Source organism: Seriola lalandi, unplaced genomic scaffold (genome assembly GCF_002814215.2).
Source record: "Seriola lalandi dorsalis isolate HSWRI2012SDOR001 ecotype SW California unplaced genomic scaffold, Sedor1 jcf7180002054945, whole genome shotgun sequence".
NCBI lineage: Eukaryota > Metazoa > Chordata > Actinopteri > Carangiformes > Carangidae > Seriola > Seriola lalandi.
The window spans coordinates 1,245,957-1,265,691 of record NW_019525496.1 but is presented as its reverse complement, the minus strand read 5'-3'; the positions used below and the strand labels follow the sequence as shown (position 1 = coordinate 1,265,691).

Genomic DNA, 19,735 nt, shown 5'->3' with positions numbered 1-19,735 from the left:
TTTGAAGTATTGCAGGGCAGCTTTGGAGAAGCCACACTGTCAGGCAGCCTGTGCTGCTGACTCTTATTTGATGAAGCAACTTCCCAGTAAGGCCGGGGCAACCTAATGAACCCAGCACAAGTGCTGACACTGACAAGGAGCTGTGCCTGCTGTGTGACAGCGTGATGGGGTAATGACTTGGTAGACTTAGACTCTCTTTGGGATCTTCAAACTCAGCAAGCAAAGATAACCAGCGCCCAAAAGACACTTCACACCTCAGAAAGTACCAGTTTGAACAGCTTTCATTTTGCACAGATTAAATAGGTGAATAGGATGTTGCATTTTTGGCCGGACTGCAACAGCAGGGGCAGCCCTATACACTAGGCAGGATGCAAATAGCCTACGGCGCCGTCCAGCCATTTACTAGAATTTGACGTAGTCTTCTTTTCTACTACAACAGCCTTTGCCTCCCACTAGAAACTCAATACATCATTGGAGACGGCAGCACCGTGTGAGATGTGAAGCTCAGAGTGTCACGCTTTGAAGAGGTGCTGAGAGAGGGTCAGTCGGACATGACTTACCCAACGTAATGGTTAATGGAGATGCTTGGTTTCACCATGTTGAGAACATGTGTCTCTCAGCTAGTGTTTACCAAGAGGAGGGTATTTTTCAGCCATGCTTGAGTTCACTGTCAAAGCCAATTAAGGGAGTACAAATGAAGATGGAGGATGTGTTGCCTCAGGCCAGGAGAGTACAACACCAGGGCCAAGTAGCCTCTTCTGTCATCACAGAGAGGCTACACACACCTGGGACACATATGGTCAGGGTTGCTTATTCAATTGGCATTGACTTTAAATATTCAGAACCTGAAATTTAAATGAAGTAAGTGAGTGTTAGTTCCAATAAGAGCTCATTTATTGCACTTTTGAATTAAATAGGTGTTCTAATAATTGGTTAGAAGTGTAGTTACAACAATCAACATGTAAAAGATCCAACAGGGATTGCAGCTTTTTGCTTGATAACTCTTTTGTTGCAAAAAGTATACTCTATAAAATGTAAGCCTTGTAGGTATTTTCTAATAAAACCTTTTATGGCCATCTCTAGTCTGGTCTGGACAGAAAGCACTTCTCCAGCCCAGAGTTTGCTCTCTTTTTCAGGTTCACCATCTGGCCTTGATTGATTAAAGCTCCTTTAAGTAATTAATGCCTACTTTAATTGAGAGTCAGCCCCTGTGGCTGTGGGGTTCGTGCGCAATGCTCAGCCAGAGCAGAGCCAAGGATCTAGTTGAGAGGGGCACGGAAATCTGTTTAGCACCCTGACCCTCTCAGCCTCTCATCTCAAGACTCTTAAGATGCTAATAAGAATGCAAGTATGCTAGCTGCATCCATGTGACAAATCGTGCTATAAATCATAGCGGTAGAGTGTGACATGGTTTTCCCAAAATTGGAATGAGCTACAGGCATGTTGCCGTTTTATCTGCTGGTTTATCACTTTCCATTGGTCTATTTCCTTTGTGAAAAGCGTCAGTTATGGTGGACATGCACGTAGCGGAAAGAAAATTGAATTCCGCCTGCCAAACAGTGTATTGTGACAGCATGTCACTGCACAACCCCACAGCTTGCCACTATTGTGCTGTTTCATCTGTTTGTGATAAATGAGCAATATCAGTTTTTCCCTTCTGTTTCACTGACTGTCACAATAGATGTGCACCACACGACACTTCCCCAATCACAAGCCCTGACCTTCTTTATTGAAGCCTCTCTTTGTCTTTTGGTAATTGTTTTTAGAAAACGTTAAACCATCCCCCAGCCAGATAATGTGAGACACAGTGAATACAGAGTGCTCAGCATTGATTCCACATACCTGACTATGACCTTTTCCAATCTGAAGTCCTGCGCTGGCTGCCAGTTTGATGTGAGCCGGCTAATCGATTCCTCGCAGCCGTGAGAGTGTACTACAATGTCTCTCACACTGAAGCCTCTACCAGGCAACCTGGATTTTCTTACTGTCACCACTCGCTGAATAATGAAACATTTACCCTTTAATTGCCGGCTCCACAAAGAATGATCAGTTTAATTTGCTCTCATTAAAGGCATCTAATCTAATGGGCTTATTAAGGAGCTTTGGATTGAACAGCAATCACCAGAGTCTACTACGCCCTTAGGGAGGAATACATCAATGGATCATAAATATTTTACTGCATCTACCTACATGGAGATTGTAAGTTGCCTCAATTTGACTTGCATAAGTGCTTAACATGCACCTTTGATGTGGCTTATGTTGTTAACATAAAATCACTGTAGACTTGACCAGGCTTGTTCTACAAAAGCCCTCCAAGTCAGCATGTAGGACAAAACAAAACCCTGAAAAAGCAAAATTTTTCATTGATTAGCCGGATTAATGCAGAAATCTTCCACCCACTGTGAGGTAAAATGAGGCTGTCACTGTTTTTTCTTACTGACACAACACATACACACAGATAAACACGCACTTGATCGATGTAGGTCAGGGTTATTTGCTGGTTTAGGGTTTGGTCTTATTAGATTGGGGAGATGGTAATAGACAGGCAGCTGTGTCATGATTATATCCCCGTGACCTCAGGGGCAGAGGTTTATGTTTGGCCCAAGGCGATGGCTGTATTGCCCCCATTGCTACCCCTGTGAGGACCGACCTCAGACCTCTTCAGTCCTGTGGGAAGAGATCTGTACCTGCAGGAAGATGGATAGAATCTCACAGAATTGGCTTCAGAAATAGATTTAATTAAGTACAGGCTCCATTGTGCTGTTCTGTGGCTTTCAGCTTGTCAAGTTGAAGGGCAGAAGGCCCAAAGAAGCAATCATTCCATTTCAGTTTTTCTTTTTTTTCTTTTTTTGAGCTTTTCTCCCAGCTAATTTGTCATGGCCGACAGTTATCCCTGGATATTAAATTAAGCAGTTGACATTCTGTGTACCCTGCGAATCGACTATGTCACCTTGAAAGTGTAGTGGCAGAGATGTGCGAGGGATGGCGGAGGCACATGTCTTAAAGCCTGGTCGACACATGACATTTCTGGGTCACACTGGAAACCAGGCAACAACACCTATAGTTCAAGAGCCAAGAAACAGAGGGATGAAAGGCAACAATCCCTTTGTTCCTGTCACACCATTAGCGTTAATCTGATCCCAGCGTCCGGGCCTATGTGGAAAGCTGATTTCAAATAATACATTGTTTGTTTGAGACAGATGGGTGGTTTTCTTGAGGAGTTATTGATGTATTTTTCTTCAGCTTGTATTTGTGTGTGTGTGTGCAGTGTATTTGCAGCCTGCTGTCCCTGTTTGATGGTCTGATTTGGGTTCCATTATGTCGCCAGCGGGGGGTTCTGTTTCAGAGTCGTCGTTCTGGCACCAACTGCCCCGTGGGTGATCAGAAAACCATCTGCAGAAGGCGTATCCTAAACACTATAGCAGTGAAGGGTGTGGCACGATCTAAACAGAGCTTTGCGCCGCTTCTATTGATTTCCACATTTGAGAGCATCTCTATTATTGCTGATCACCGATCAGATCGCAGCAAGCCGCACAAGGCTTTGGGCTACTGGAGCACAGCTGGAGCAGTCAGTTCAATGACAGGCTGCCTGCGCCGTGGGCGAGGAGTTATGCTGTTTGTTTAGAGAGACATCATTGTGTCGGAGATTTTACAACTCTGAATGTGTGGCAGGAAACAGTTTCAGCTCTCTGTAAATAACCTGACTACACGGGCGGGTTTCCAGCTGCAGTGCCCTTGATACAAAGCATTAACAAATTACTTTGGCAATTTGATTCCTTGCTGAAAATGACAGATCCAGGAGAGGGTAAACAAATAGATTTTGCAGTCTTTAGTAAGCATTTTATGTTGGAAGCACTTCATACATCTCATGCTGCAACCTGGGGAAAGCACTTAGATGTAGGATACATACGTAGGTTCTTCAAAAATGTGTAACAAACTGTTGACCAAATAAGATTTGTTGGAGACAGTATGTTTTTGTCAGCATGCACTCTATTTCAACTTTGTACTAAGAGGTACATCAGGCAGAATGCTGAGTGTGGACATACGGTACATCTTCATATCCCAAATCATACCCCCGTCGCTCACTCTTCCATTTGGTGTAACAGCACGTCTTGTTGAGGTACATTTTCAGTGAATTCTTCCTTTAAGCCTGTTAGTCCCCGATCTTGAACAAGGATAGACAAGTGCAAACACAGACATGCTCCCAGGGACTGAGGACACCCCTGGGGTTACAGTGTACTGAAGAGGGGGCAAGGACATATGCCGGGGCATTAATCTGCTAATAGGAAAGGAGCCTCCAACAGCTGGTCTTGCGCCAAACTCCCAATCTTAATCTTGTCAACTTTCCGTTCAGCTGCTCTGACTGTGGGCCTTAGAGTGAACAACAGAGCTGTCACTGGAAGAAAATTGTCCATGTTTCATTGTAAGTGTCTTGTTAGAGAGAAAGTGAGCGTATGCAACTGTGGTGTGTGCATGTGCTTGTTTGTGCGTATGTGCGCAGAGAATGTTGAGTCCCCCCAGTGTGTAGCACAGTGTACCAGAGTGAATAACTTTTTTTTTTTTTTGCATCATTTCCCTCTTCCTCCTAAGCATAAAAACATGAATATTTAAGACTACATCAAACAAGCATTCATGAAATATTAAAATGCTCGAGAAACAAGAAAAGCTTTTATCCTCTCTCTTATTCCTATGTCTTTTCTAGCCTCTCTCTTTTGCTCCCTCTCTCTTATCCTCACGAACACACACACACACACACACACACACACACACACATACACACACATGCGCATTAGCACTCCCAGAATTTACCCACGGGTAAGAACGACACACCTTCCCACTCGATCCACTCTTCTGTGGTATCAGCATATTGCTGCATTAAATAGAGGAGGCAAAGATGCAGGAAGGTTCAATAATTTACCCCGGATAGAATTTCAGGCAAAACACAATTACTGTATTAGAAGTCTTGGTTTGTGAATGTCATGTTGTACAAGATGCCTAACAGATGTGTCACAAATCAGGAGGGCCCGTTCTCTGTGAGAACTTTGCCTTTGGTGGAGTTATTCTCTAATGTGCATCCTGTTCAGGGAGACAGTTTTTGGCTGAAAGATGAAGCACTGACTTGCACCAGGCAGTTGTGTATGTATGTATTGCCATATGTTGACGGGGAGAAGTTAATCTGTGGAGCCCTCTCTTTCCCTGTAATGCTCTTTCTTTCTCTCTCTCTCTTTACCGCTGTACTGTACCTCTCCTTCTTTCTATCTCTCAGTTCTCCTCTCCGTGTGGCTAAGCTAGAGGCTGTGCTAATCACTGTAGCAGCAGCTCTAAGCAGATGCTGCTGTGTTTTTAGAAAAGATCCTGTTAAGCGTGAATTTGAAAAAGAAAAAATGTTGTGTAGGGGTAAAATCTTGGTCTCCCTTCATCCATAATGCTTTATGCAGATAGCATAGCTAGCCTATTGGTGTTATTTCTTCAGTTTGGTCCTTGGTGTCTCCCCTATGCTTACTTTTACTTAAATATGCCAGCCTCAGTTTATCTTGAGCCTCTCATCAGTATCAATGTCAGTTTTGCTCTGAATTAATATTCAGTGACTGTAATGTAAATTCAAGTGAACCCTCTGTTTTATGAGCAGGGCTGGTTGAACTGACTTGTTGGATTATGCAAAAGCTGAGGTTATATTGTGTGTGTGTGTCTTTGTGCAGCCACATGATGTGTTTTGAAGGCAGTAGGAGATTAATGGAAGGGAAAAAAAATCCTATAATGCTGTACGGCACATTGATTCTGTCACTTTTGCCGTGGCTCTCTCGTTTATGCATTTATTCTCATGCTTGTGTTTGCAGTATTTTAATGCACTCTCCGCACAGTCTAGTCTTTCAACCTTATGTAGGACAGGATAGGGTAAAATAAAAGGATTAAAGGAGATGCCAATGTTTTTTTTTTTTTTTTTTTGTTGTTTTTTTTGAAGGGAGCCTCATTTTATTCATCTTCTTTCTCGTCCCTTTTCCCTGGTCGTCTCAGTCAGTCAGCACGCCGCTTTAGACTATGAAAGAAAGATCTCTGGGAGAGCGGTCATATTGTAGGCTAAATCTAATCAAAGGGAGAAATGCTTTTAAATGCCTTTTGTTCCCCTGGGCGAAACGTTTGTGGGCTTCTCCACTCCTGCCAGTGCGTCCTGCCCAAACTCCACCGCCAGTAGATGCAATTATTATTGAACGGATACCCAGGCCTGCGCTCCCCTCATATAATAACAGTGTTAGAACAAAGGTTAATGCTTTGAATCTAATCTCTGTCCTCGTCATTTTCAGTGGAGTTGTGATGCAAGTGAAAGGGAAGTAGAAATGTAGAGGGGGGCAGCAGATCTGGAGAGATTGCTAGTCGGGGGGGGGGCTCAAACGGAAGCAAAATTAATTACTGGTCTCTATAAATTCGATGTCATGTCTCATTTTCCCTAATCCTCCCTGCCTTTCTCACTTCCTAACGGTGCTAACAGAGAAGCTTGGGAAGACTAATGAAAAGGCCTCTTAGATGCTAATAGCAAATTAGCCCTTGTGTCACTTTTGGAAGCTGTGAGTGGAGTGACTGTGACTACTCAGTGAGGCGGTGGCCAGACGGCAGCCTGGACTGCTGCTGCCTCTCCCACACACACACACACACACACACACATACACACACACACACACACACACACACACACAGGCACAAACACTAAAACACCGGAGTAGGAAAGGTCAGAACTCTTACAGTTAGTATAAATTTTAGACAGCGTCTGTTGTGTCTTTGCCTCACACAATGCTTATCCCTCATTCTTTGTTGCTGTAATTGTGCGTTTCTGACACACAAGCCCAGATATGACTATTCCGAGAGACAGTTTGCTTTCTCTTGGGGGGGATTTAGTGGTTTGGAGTATGACTAATGAGCTGGATCTCATTCCATGTCTCTTTGCTGCTGTTTTTAGACTGGACCAGAGTCAGGTTTAACAACTCACTTGGATTATTGTCTGATCAGGCCTTAGACATAAACATACTGAGTCACAAACTCGCCTGGATAAAACATCTTATTTTTTTTCTGGAGTGTCCAAACAGACATGTTGAAGAAACAAAACAAAAAAAAAAAAACACTTATTGATGGAGCTTTGGATCCCAGAGACAGCGTCTGTTTTAGTTTTCAAACTGAAGAATGTTCCAAAACATTTTTGTCTCTCCCAGAAAGATACAGTATGTCAGCAGTAGCATGCAGTTTATGTCTCAGTGGTACTGAATTATTATGCTCGCAACAATGTGACTCTCTATGCTCTGTGAATAAATGACTGGATGACAAATGTGTTTAATTTTTGCCTGCTTGAAGAGCCGTTCACGTATCCAAAACATGACACAAGAGCACATCTGATGTAAAAATACGGCAAAAACAGACTGCGGCCAGTCGTGTTATTATTTTACAACTGCGTCCTGACAAAGGGAACGCACAAGCTGAAGTATTTATGGGTGTTCTTTTATTGAGCTACAGACCGACTTGAGTAAGTAGCTCTCTCTCATTCTCCTTTTTCTTTCTTTTCACTTTTCTTCCTAACAGAGCCAAAGAGAAATCCCAAGGCTCTACATGTGTGCAGTTCACTCCCACAGCAAACACAAGAAATAAAATATTGAACAGAAAAACAATAGTTGCTCCTTAGAAGGCAGGCAGCCAGCCAGAGTGTAACATGTGCATTTATGTAAAACTTATAATCCAATTAACAAGTACAAAAAACCCAGTGATCACTCTATTATGGGAATACAAAGGAGAGAAGTGCCATGTTCCAAAAACTACTCATGTGGAAAAAATGCAAATGGCGTGAAATGAGTGTGTCTGGTAATGTGTTTGTATAAAGACTCATGCTGTGGCGCTAGACTGGAGCCCTGATCACTCTCTCTGTTACCTCTCTCTACAGGCATACTTCCGACAGGGTGTTGCCCTTCAGTACCTTGGTCGCCATGCCGACGCACTGGCCGCCTTCGCCTCCGGGCTGGCCCAAGACCCCAAGAGCCTACAGCTACTGGTGGGCATGGTAGAAGCCGCCATGAAATCACCACTACGAGGTAAGAAATTTGGTAGCTGAGTACGTTTCGTATTTGAGCGTTGATAAGCGCGTTCGCGTGTACGGGTGTCACCGTCTCTCTGCTTCACGGCCACGGCCACCTAAAAGCCTGTCCCACAGATAATCCTCACTCTCTGTCACTCAATAAGCATGTTAGGGTGACTTTACCTGTCAGTTTTTTTCCCCATTCGGCAGGCAGGCCATCTCTCCATCTCTCCGTCTCTCCGTCTCTCTGTCTTTGTGACTGACTGTTGGTGTCAAGTACTTACCTCCGGACTCTGAGGCCTGATGCCTGCAGCTTCAGCATATCTTATTGTCATTCAGGCTGATCACACACACAGATAGCCCCTTATCTTAATGAGCATCCAACACTAATGCCATTGTCTGTGTCTGCCCCTGTGTAAGCCTTTTTCCTAAAGCTGAGTGGATTTATAAGTAGCGCATTCAAGCCAAGATTGTTACTAAAATGTGTTTTTTTTTTTTCTGTTATGCATTATTATCTGTTGTATCAGCCAAGTGCAGTGACCTGATTGTCCATGAGTAATCCGTGTGGGCCAGCCTAATGAGCCTCAACACAAACCTGGCAACAATTTGACTCGGGATGACCACTGCAGAGGATTTAATATGCCTCAGATCTGGAAGGCACCGACTGCCAGCATACACTGAGTCATCCTGCTGTCTTGCTTTGTCATCACCTGTTTTCCAAACTGTGGTGAAAACTGCGCCTTTTAATCACTGCGGCCCTGTTTTATAATCCAAATTTTACTGAATTGTACAATGAGATCTGTTGCTCTGAGGGGCTTTGTTGTGTGAGGAATCTGTTTGTCTTTGATTGATTTCATACAGCGCTCCTCTGAATATTCTTGTACAAATGCAGAATAAAAAAAAAAAAAGATAAAATATCGCAAAGAGAATAAAGAATGAAGGGACCATCTGAGCGACTCTCAGTATATAAGCCTGTCACTGGAACCAAAACAAGAAAAGGGTTTGGGTGTGAGCCCAGACCCGTGCATCATGGACTAGAATGGGTCCTCTCAGTAGAGGAAAACCAACATTTAGCCCAAGCCATTTAATCTCTTAATTGTTTACCCTATTTCCCACAGTGCCAGGCAACCATCAGAGGACCTAATCCAAGGTGTGTTGAGGAGAGGTAGCTAGGTCAAAGGATTAAGAGCAATGATCCTCTCAGAGGGGCTCCTGGCACAGGGGGACGATAATCAATGTTACGCCAGCAAACAGGGAGGATAATCAGTGTTACTCAGCCAAAGTCCCCTGATAAGTGAAAGGTAGGCGAGCGTTGGAAGAGTGTCACAGTCCTGCCATCCGTGTTTATCGGTCACATGGCACACTCATCCCAGGATTCAGCTTGTTGATTACCTGTCCCGCCAGTTTGATTGAACAATTGGCTTCTGTTTGAACCAAAAATATGGCTTGTGGAGTCATGAAAAGCCCATATATACATCATATCGTTGTACCAAAAGGGCTTTCCACCTGCTTGTTTTGTGTTTGTAAGGACATTGTAATGATACTAAAAAGCTGTAATCCTTTTGTAATTACACTTAAATCTCTTATACCCGTTCGGTAAACACTGCATTATTCCCTTCTGTGTATAAACTCAATGTTGTTGCCATGTTGCCAAGAAAGAGCTGATTGTATCTAGCTGTGATTGCAGTGTTCACTTATCTCAGTCATTTATCTTACCACAAACATCTCGACACACTCTGATGTTTTCAGTCCTCCCAAAGCACCTTTGTGTTTATTTTGTGCCGCCGAGCAAAGAGATCCAGCTGATGACATTCATACCGAAATAGGCAAATAAATAAATTAAGATAGAGGAAGTCAAATAATGAACCTGAGAGAACAATATCAAGACATATGTCTTCAAGGACTCAGTGTGTTGTGAGTTCATCAAAGCTTGCTTTGTTTCCACAGTACATTTAATATTAGATGAATAATTCCCCAAATCTTACTGTGTCATATACAATTCAGCCCTTTGTCTCTGACACACACACACACACACACCGTACCGCTCCTCCTTGCACAGATCAAGCTTTCTTCTCATTATTGCAGATTTAAACAGCTGTTGTGCTCTCCTGTGGTTCATACTGTAATTCCCACAACAGAGGGCTCTCACACAAGTGGAAACTGGTGCAGTCTCACCTCCCTCTCCTTACTGTATCTCTGTCTCTCCGTCTGCCACTTCTGATCATCCTGGCAGCAGTTTTTCCTCCACTATCAGCATTCTCCATCTGTGTCATTGAACGAGCTGTGGGAAATCAGCCTCTCGCAGTTTTATATATTGGAAGCTGTGTTTTAGTATGTATGCATTCACATGGGTAATATTCTTGCTATTCATCCTGCTCCAGTTCTGTCTCTCATTCAGCTGCTTGGGGCCAGAGAGTGTGCAAAGGGTCCATTGGCTGTTAATTATTGGATTGTTTTCCCGCGCATGCCAACTAAAAAGGGTATTCCACTTGAAGATCCCCTTCAGATAAACCATAGAGGAGACGGTTTCAGTGTGGCAGTTATTGACCCCAGCTGGATCATTTGCAGTTGAAAAGATTGTCCTTTAACTGGAGGATCTGGACCCTGTGTTCATTAGTATCTGTCCTGCTGAGGTGCCTTTGAGCAAAGTGCCTTTGATTCTTAAACATTATACGCACCAGAGTAGCTGCTATATAATTGCTATGTAGAGTAAGCAAGGGGGGAATTGTTCTACAGAGATCAATTTCATGTCACATTATTACTTACAGGATAAGATTATATATACTTTCTACATTTTATTGCCAACAAACCCAATGAAACAACAAAAATATATAATATCACCAGCCGGATCTTTTCAAGAAGATCCTGCGTTTATCTTGTCATAGTGACAGATATCATGCATAACCATAGCCATGCTGGTTCCAGAAATGTATAATTATAATAGGACAGGATGGTAATGCTCTGTAATATTATTCACTGGTGTTGTATGGCTGCACAATTAATCGAAATATAATCGAAATCGCAATATGGCCAAGTGCAATATCCAAATTGCAGGAGCTGCCATTTTTTTTGACAACATTTTTGATAAAATGTGTCACACCTTTGTTGCGCAGTGTTAGCAGCATTGGTGCATTAGAGATGCAACAAATCATATTCTCCGGACATAAGGGAACATACATTTTTGTTTGGTAACACAAATTACATCATCATCATTTTTAAATGTTTTTCAGTGAAAATGAAATGCAAAAACGCGATATGATTTTTTCTGCATATTGTGCAGCCCTACTATTAGTAATTAACATAAATGCTAAGAATTAAATTCAAAGAATAATTGAAATTTTGCAGTATTCCACGGCTTTACCAGTCCCACTGATGATACGTCCTCAAATACAGGAAAGAAGAGCACAGGACTCTTGTCAGACAAATGGGGAGAAAGATACTGTAGAGGTCGAGTGATGCTCCGTTAGCTGTGTGCATGTCAATGAGGGCGAGGTTGTAATTCTTGCTTCATATCTTGATACAAAGCTTGGTAAACACTAGCTAAAGCATTTGACTTTGTGTGTGTTGTGTGCCTGTGTATGTGCGGTGTGTGTGAAGCAACACACTCAGATGTTGTCATAACTACCTGTTTATGAATGCGGCAGCCATGGCACCTTTTTAAAAAAGCATTCTCTCAGTGTTTGATTTATGACTCAGCGCTCGGTGTCACTCTGAAGGCAATTACAAGCTATGAATGGATATTATATGCACGCACTGTCTCTGTAAGCACGACATTCTGCCAAGTGCTGGAACACAAGCGATGCTCTTGAAAGAGCATCATCAGTTATGCTTTTGAGCGCTTGTGTGGGGAAGCATCTCATATTGTGTGTGCGTGCGTCTAGGTGAATTAGCATCTCTGTGTGTTTTCGAAGAACTATTGAGTTTGTTCAGATATTGTGACTGTGTGCTTGTTGCGCCTAAATGTTTGTCTACACAAATTAAAGTAACAGTTTATGAAAGCTTGGGCCTTATGAGAAAATGTAGACTACACACGCAGCCACACACATCCAGTTTGTGCAGGCACATTAACACCATGTAGTCTTCTGTAAAGCACTTTGGCCTAATTAGTAGCAGCTCTGCTTAAAATATTTACAAATACAGGGCCATGAGATGCACTCCTATACATGAATGCAAATATATACTGATACATAAATGCATCAAAAGACACACACACACATGGGCGTGCCTCCCTTGCCCCCCCCCCATCCTGTTGTTCGATGCTGGTGTCTGCCAGAGGGCTTTGTAATCTGAAGGGGCTGTGGATCCTGAATCCCGCGTGGCACCGCCATTGATTTATGTCATTGTGTGCATTTTCAGCCTCTTCAAAGGTCACCTTGTGTGTCTCCTTTACTCTGCATTCCTCCGCCGCTGCTACTGTTGTGCATTAGCTGCATTAGTTTCCCCGTCACTCCTTTAAACTGTATCTCAAAACCCATCCGGCCCTCTCTATTCTCTCGAACAGCCATATCAACTGACACGAAGAGAAAGGCAGAAATATAATTTCGCCGCGTGGTTTGTAAAGACAGTTGCCCACAGTGGTCTAAACTTGTGCCATTTTTATGCAGCGCTGTCGGAAATTGCCTGAGATTACCCCGGTCTAAGTGGATGGAACAGAAAAATGGCTTATATGTTGAGTTATTGTCAGTGAAAGCCGTCACTCAGCCAAGCTACAGGCTATGCTTATCCGGGCAGACAAAACACACCCATTACTGGAGGAAAGTAGAATCTGAATTCAGACAGCAGTCACATTTGTCAGCGTTGGTAAACACGTAACACAGTTACCGCAATTAACGTCAGATATTGTTGTCAGTTACCATGTCAGCACAAGGTTATGTTGTGGCATATTTTGGAGTCTGTTTTTAATCTCCGTCTTACTCATGTCCTCCCTGCACAGAGTCTCTCGAGCCCACCTATCAGCAGCTGCAAAAGATGAAGCTGGACAAAAGTCCCTTTGTGGTGGTGTCTGTGATTGGCCAGGAGCTGCTGACAGCAGGCCACCACACGGCCTCTGTTGTGGTGCTGGAAGCCGCTTTGAAGATCGGCACGTGCAGCCTCAAGCTCCGCGGCTCCGTCTTCTCGGCCCTCAGCAGCGCCCACTGGTCTCTGGGCAACACCGAGAAGAGCACCGGCTACATGCAGCAAGACTTAGAGGTGGCGAAGACCTTAGGTAAGAGGCCTGAACCGGGGAAGAGGGAGTAATCATTATTATTATCATTATCATCATTATCATTTTTTTGATTACTTTTTTGATTAATCATTTAGTCACATTGTGTCCCAGAGCCTAAGGTGACATCATGAAGTAGCTGATTCCACCCAACAGTCTAACATCAAAAGATATTTGACTTTAAGTGATATAAAACAGAGACAAGTAGCAAACCCTCACTCATTTTTCTTGATAAATGAAACAACTAATAAATGATCAAAGTGATTGGCGATAAACTCAATACTTTGGTTTATGACTAAAGCAATGACATTCCCGTGAACATGGTAAACACTACATCAGCTAAACATCATCACGTTAGCATTATCGTTGTGAGCATGTTAGCATACTAACTCAAAGCAGGAGAAAACTTGGCACATCTGTTTTGTGAGGCAGGTGTGTAGGAGCAGGAGGAGTGGATCCAAAGTGGCAATCAAAAAGATCCCACACACTGCCTGACTTGCAACAAACAAATGCATGCAACGTGCAACGTTTCGGTCCTAAACCTTCATCAGGCAAATCTGCATACTAACTCTATCATTTAACTCAAAGCACTGCTATGTACAACTCCACAGAGCTGCTAGCATGGCTGTAGACTCTTAGCCTTCCTCTTGTGTATCTCAATTAAAGCAGAATACCAGTGTAATTTCTAAATGTTAGTCAGGAAAATAAATAACATTTTGTTTAACTGCGAAATAACTGGGAAGATGAGAGAGGGTTTGAGAGAAAGGCAGTAAAGGAAAGAGAAACTTAGGAAGGTAAGATAGAAAATGAAAACAGAGAGTAGCACTGACTGGCTCCACTCTTCACCCCCACACAGTTTGACACATGACTGGGCAGAGCAGCTGGAGATAAGGAGCTATGGTTCTCAGGTAGAGCACAGAGAGTTGTGCTTTGCTTTGGCCCTGTCTGTGGGGCCTCTCTGTCAGGCAGAAATAATAAGGCTTTCCCCTCTCACCCTCTGGAGCATTGAGATCAACACTACCAGCTGTCAGGGAAGCCGCTCTACTGTGGAGAACATATAACGGCCACTTTCCCTTTTAAGGGAGCAGTGGCATGTCGGTGGCATAGATGTGGTTCATCACATCACCGTTCAACAGTGACGGTGGGATGATGTGAAGTAAACACCAGTTGCTTTGTAATCACGTAGGCTGTACTGTAAATACTCATTTTGGTTTTTTCCTCTCCAGGTGACCAGACAGGGGAATGCCGTGCTCATGGGAATCTGGGCTCGGCATTCTTCTCCAAGGGAAACTATCGTGAAGCGCTGACCAACCATCGCAACCAGCTGGTTCTGGCCATGAAGCTAAAGGACAGAGAGGTAAGAGGCTCACACAGGGTGGGCTTGAAAGCAGTTACAGCAGTTTTAAAATGGATGGTGCTAACTTTCATTGCAGAGGACAATGAATTGAGGTTACAAAGTTCTTTTTTTTTTTTTTTTTTTCTGAGTGTCTTATCATGTTGTAGGGGTGGGATTGTGCTGTGCCCAGCATTCTTTAGTTCTGGCTGTTTAGAGGGTATCTGAAGGAGGAGTGTGAAGGACACAGAGATGCTGCTGCTCTTTGTCTATTTAAAAAAGTGGGTGTCAAGTTGGTGCAGGGAACAGATGAAGGTGATGGGGGAGGAGAGAGAGTGAGGCAGTTGAAGGAAAGGCCAATAGGATAGTCTCAGCAGCTGGTTCACCTTATTATCAATGCAAACCATTTATGCAGATATAATGCAGATGTTTATCTGGTTCATGTAGCACTAAGTCTGGGGCTTTGGAACATACGCCTGTTGTGGAATGTAATTTACACAGATTAAGTTGTTTGAATATGGGGCAGAGAAAAGGAGAAAAAGGGTGGGAGGGAAAGAAGAGCATGAAGGAGAGGGAGAGAAATTAGGTTCTTTACTGTTTCGTGCCCTCTTTCTCTCCCTCAGTCTGTCTCCTACCTCTCTGTCTCTCTCTCTGCCCGACCTCTGTGGTCATTGTTGGGGGGTGACAGGTGCTTGTTCCAAACACAATTTCCGTCACACAAGGAGAAGAATGGCCTCCGTTTCCCCTTCATTCCTTATCCTCCCCACCAGGCCGACGGGCCTGCTTGTTTGTGTTGCCTGATATCAGGAGACATTTAAACAGTCCAGTCAAACACAGCACAATGCACCAGGATGAAACTAACAGCTGAAGAATGGGGCCAGAGGTCCCCCTTGACATCTCTCCCTCCCACAGTTTGAGGATATGTGGAGAGCAAAACTATTATTATGAGTCTACAAACACCAGTGCCAAAAACCTCTGTCATGTAATGAGGTTAGAGAGAGAGAAGGGGTGAGAGACATAAGAGGACACAGACAAGCTCCTTAGTGTCTGCTCTGAGGGTTCGACTGCTCTGCACATTGTTGGCTTTAGCAGTAATTGGCCGACCAAATGTCTGATTGAATGGTCTAACTTGCGCGTATGCGTGCAAGTGTATTCACTGTATCCCTGCTACCATATCCAGTACTTTTATGAGTGTTTCTGCACTTAATGACATTTAAAGACCTCGCAGAGTAGTATCAGTATATCAGTATCAAGCTGCTGTATTCCATAGTACGTCACATTTCCAGCCACGGAGGCCCGTGTTACTCACATGTTGCTTCCTAGAGGAAAACAATACCCACGCTGCCCCCCCCCCTTCATGTTTACACACAAACGACAAAGTACCAGAGTGTCACAGTGGCCAGTGGAAGTCATTAAGAACCACTAATAGTTGCATCATATGCAAAACGTCCCTATTGGCCCTGCACGGCCCACCCTACTACCCCCCTTCCTCCCCTTGTTCCTCTGAAGGCCCCCTAATCAGAGTCATATGTGTGTCACACCACCTGGTCTCCCTCAGAACACACTGGAGCCTGGCGGATAGCTCATTACGGCCGGCCTGGTGTTTTTGTTTCTGATGTGGACTTTTTATCTGGCCTTTCTGAAACTGAGGTCACTTCCTAGAGTCTGGGGACAGGATGTTGTTTCGTACTGTGATTTCCAGTGTGCTGCCCACAGTCTGTGAGTGCGGAGAAGACAGAGAAGAGACTTAAACGGAGGAAGTGGCATTCATTCCAGTGATATAGGAATCTGTGCCATATGTGATTTGAAACATCTTTGATTAGTCTGCACTGCAGTTTCTGAGAATTTCCCTGAGACTTGAGTGAAATCATATACATGGTGAAATGTTTGATTCAATAAAAGGACCTGGTGGACCATGTGGCTTTGATATGATGTGGGGTGTGGGTTTAGATTCTGTTGAGCTTCAGGTTTTGATTGTGTGGGTGAAAAGCTTGGAAGATGATAACAGAAACATTTAATGAACTCTATGAACTTGATATGTGTGTGTGCGTGAGTGTGTGTGTGTGTGTGTGTGTGTGTGTGTGTGTGTGTAACCAATCCTTGTCAGCCCTAGTCTTTTTTCCTCACATTAGATAATATTGCCACCTTTCAAAGAAAATCCAGTTTATTATTTTTGTATTTTTCCATCACTCCTATCCATTCCAATAAGCTTATACTCATCATGTTAATTGTTGACATCTGTGTTAGTTAAATGGTCAAATTTCCCAAACTGTCTGTTATAAGCCTCCATCACATCTTACACACCGACTTCCAGGTTCAACTATGACCTATATCATCTTTAGAGTTGCAATGAAGATTCATTTCGCACATTTTAGGATCATTTGAACGCTCATGTTTCTTGCCATGCTGTACCTCCCTGGAGCGTTGTCATAGCAATTACAGTACAATGTTATCATAACCGGTAGAAATTATGTCCAAGACACAAAAAATGTGGTGCAGTTGTAATAGACTGGAATTATAACCTGATCCCCTTAAAGGTGGCAATATAATACAGTGTTTGTGTCCCTAGGTACCTTAGCGTCTATGTCTGCTACAGTAATACCAATACTAATATCACAACTAATACTAAGCAGTAGTGTAAATCAAAGCTCTGGGATACTGCAACAGTTAAGCTACTGGTCTCTACGGCAGGGTGAACAGTGGCCTGTGAGTGATGAAGGAGCAGAGAGAGACAAAAAGCAGAGATGAGTGTTCCCTATAACTCAAGAGGCAGCACAGTACCTTGCTCCTGTTATATCAGTGAAGGAGCCATGTATGGGATCTCTTTTCATCTTCTAATAATCTCCGCTGTGGCTCTTTACAGCACAGTGCAGCACAAAAAAAAAAGGCAGGATTAGTGTTGGCCCCTTGCCTGTGGCTGAGCAGCGGACTCTGTGACACCAATAAATCGTCATGAAGCTGACCAGGAAACTCATCTATAAAGACAAAAAACTGAAAAAAAAGAAAACAAAACAGGAACGAAGGCAGAGCTGGGAAAAGGCTCAAAGAGTGAGTGCTCTGTCATCCGCGACTGGGACTGGGAGCCGCAGTCCAAACCAGTGAGGTCATAGGCTAGCGTGAAGTTAGTGTTTTTCTTTAGCTCGTTGCCTTTTGGAAATATCCTTAGCAGATTTTCAGCTGTCATATATACTGCAGCTAGAACATAAACACACTCTCTAGTCTTTTTAGCTGTGTGTGTGTCTTTTCCAACTTTTGTTTTTTCATCCCAGTTTCCACACCTGGCTTTATCCAAGGCCTGCAAGTAACTGTCTTTAACAAAGGCCTTCTCTATCATTTTGAAAGAAAGCTGTTACACTAGGTCTTTCCTCTTTACTCCCTCTCCTGTCCCCTCTGTTTGTCTGTGACGTTTTCATCTTAAATAGTAGGTTTAAGTAGAAGGAGGTAACCCCTAATTTGGGGTGTGAGTATTTAGGAGAAACTGAGGCGGGCTGGCAGCGGTGCACTCTGTAATTATGTCTCGTGTGATGTTAAAAAGAGTCTCTGCCACTGACTCCCCCAACCCCAAGTTGAAGTGGAAATCACGATCAGGAAAAAGTAAAAAAGGATGCAAACAATGTTTTTTTCCACAGGCTCGGCAGTTCTACTCTGTCTCTCACCGCCAATCTCTTTTTTTAAAAACTTTGGCTTTGTTTATCTATGCTCTCTCTCCCTCTCGCTCCATCTGCCGAAAGGAATTTACTCAAACTTTGCCCCTTAACTCTGAAAGTGACATGGACTATTTCATCATGGGTGTTTATCTTGCTGCTAGTTTGGGGCTGTATGGATCCTGCCGGACCCAAGCTGGTATAATGAGGCTGAAGACTGAGAGATGAGCCTCCAAATAAGGGGTGAGGAAGAGGGCTATGCGTGGGTGTTCCTCTTGTCAGGGTCAGGGTTTGTCAGTGTTTGTCAGCACTCTAGCAGAGGAGGGGATCATTAAGGAGTCATTAGGGTATGGACGTGTGCCTCCACCGCCTTTCATGGGACTCATGCTAATAGAGGATGGCAGAGGGTGGGACTTGGCACCCTTGCCTCTTTTCTTTAGCCCCCACTGCTTTGCTGATTAAGAAGGAGGATTTGGGGATGATTAGAGGGGCTAATTTAGCTGAAATGCAGGGTGGGGGTGGTAGGAGAGCAGTGTCCAGTGTATCAGTGTATCAGTGTGAAAGGCAGCACTTGTCTTGCTCACTGTGCTCACTTCACGGGGCAAGGTAGCCTGTGAGTGCAAGCAGCAGCCGATATTACTTTTCTAGTATAAAGCACTATGAGCAGTATAACACATACAGAAGTACTTGCCTCTTCACCTGCACTGCTCGACTGAGGCACAGAGCTGTCCGTGGAGCAGCCGCTCTAACAGCATGTCCAGCCCGCTGTGCCTTAATGACATACAGGCTCTCCCCGGCCCAGTGGTTTAGAACTGCTCTACAGCAGCTCGCTTAGCCATGAATCATGAGAGATGGACGGCAGCAATCAGCCAATGGGCCATGACCAGAGCTGGGAAACAAGGATTTGTGTGTGTATCTGTGTGTCTCTGTGTGTGTGTGTGTGTGTGTGTGTGTGTGTGTGTGTGTGTGTTTGTGTGTGTGTGTATGCGTGTGTGTGTGCGCGTGTGCATGTGCATGTGTGCTTGCGTGTGTGTGTATAAATGGAAGCGCACATCTGTGTTCCTCCTATTCCAATGTCATGTGAATGCATCATGTCCTGTACATGTGCATGTTTGTCTTGGAGCGTCTCAGTGTGTTTGCGCAGAAATGTGAAGCACATTTCTCAGAAGAATGTAAGGATTGTAAAAATATTTTGTATGTGTGTAAAATCTGAGACAGTTTCCCACCTTATGGTGGGTTTGAACTGCCCTTGAGATTTATTGCTCTTGATTTGATTGTTGCAGCACATACACATTGTTTTAACAAATCAGCAAATGTGCTTGTGTGTGTGTGTGTGTGTGTGTGTGTGTGTGTGTGTGTGTGTGTGTGTGTGTGTGTGTGTGTGTGTCTGAGTGAGAGAAAGCTTGTGCGTGCATGTGTGAATGTGTGACTGACGCCTGTGGCTATGATTTGTGCTTGTACAGGTTGCAGTGTAATGGTGTATGTACTGGCTTACCATGTCC

The 19,735-nt window shown here is 43.8% G+C and overlaps 1 protein-coding gene across 3 annotated transcripts in view; it reads left to right on the top strand.

Annotated features, from left to right (window-relative positions):
• The window catches only part of LOC111645009 (tetratricopeptide repeat protein 28), a 166,088-nt gene that overhangs the window by 93,292 nt on the left and 53,061 nt on the right, over positions 1-19,735 (top strand). For all 3 annotated transcript variants that reach the window (XM_023394017.2, XM_023394018.2, XM_023394019.2), the window contains 3 exons: positions 7,922-8,069; positions 12,987-13,259; positions 14,483-14,613. In XM_023394017.2, the coding sequence (XP_023249785.1) occupies positions 7,922-8,069; positions 12,987-13,259; positions 14,483-14,613 (552 nt within the window). The remainder of the gene's footprint in view (positions 1-7,921; positions 8,070-12,986; positions 13,260-14,482; positions 14,614-19,735) is intronic.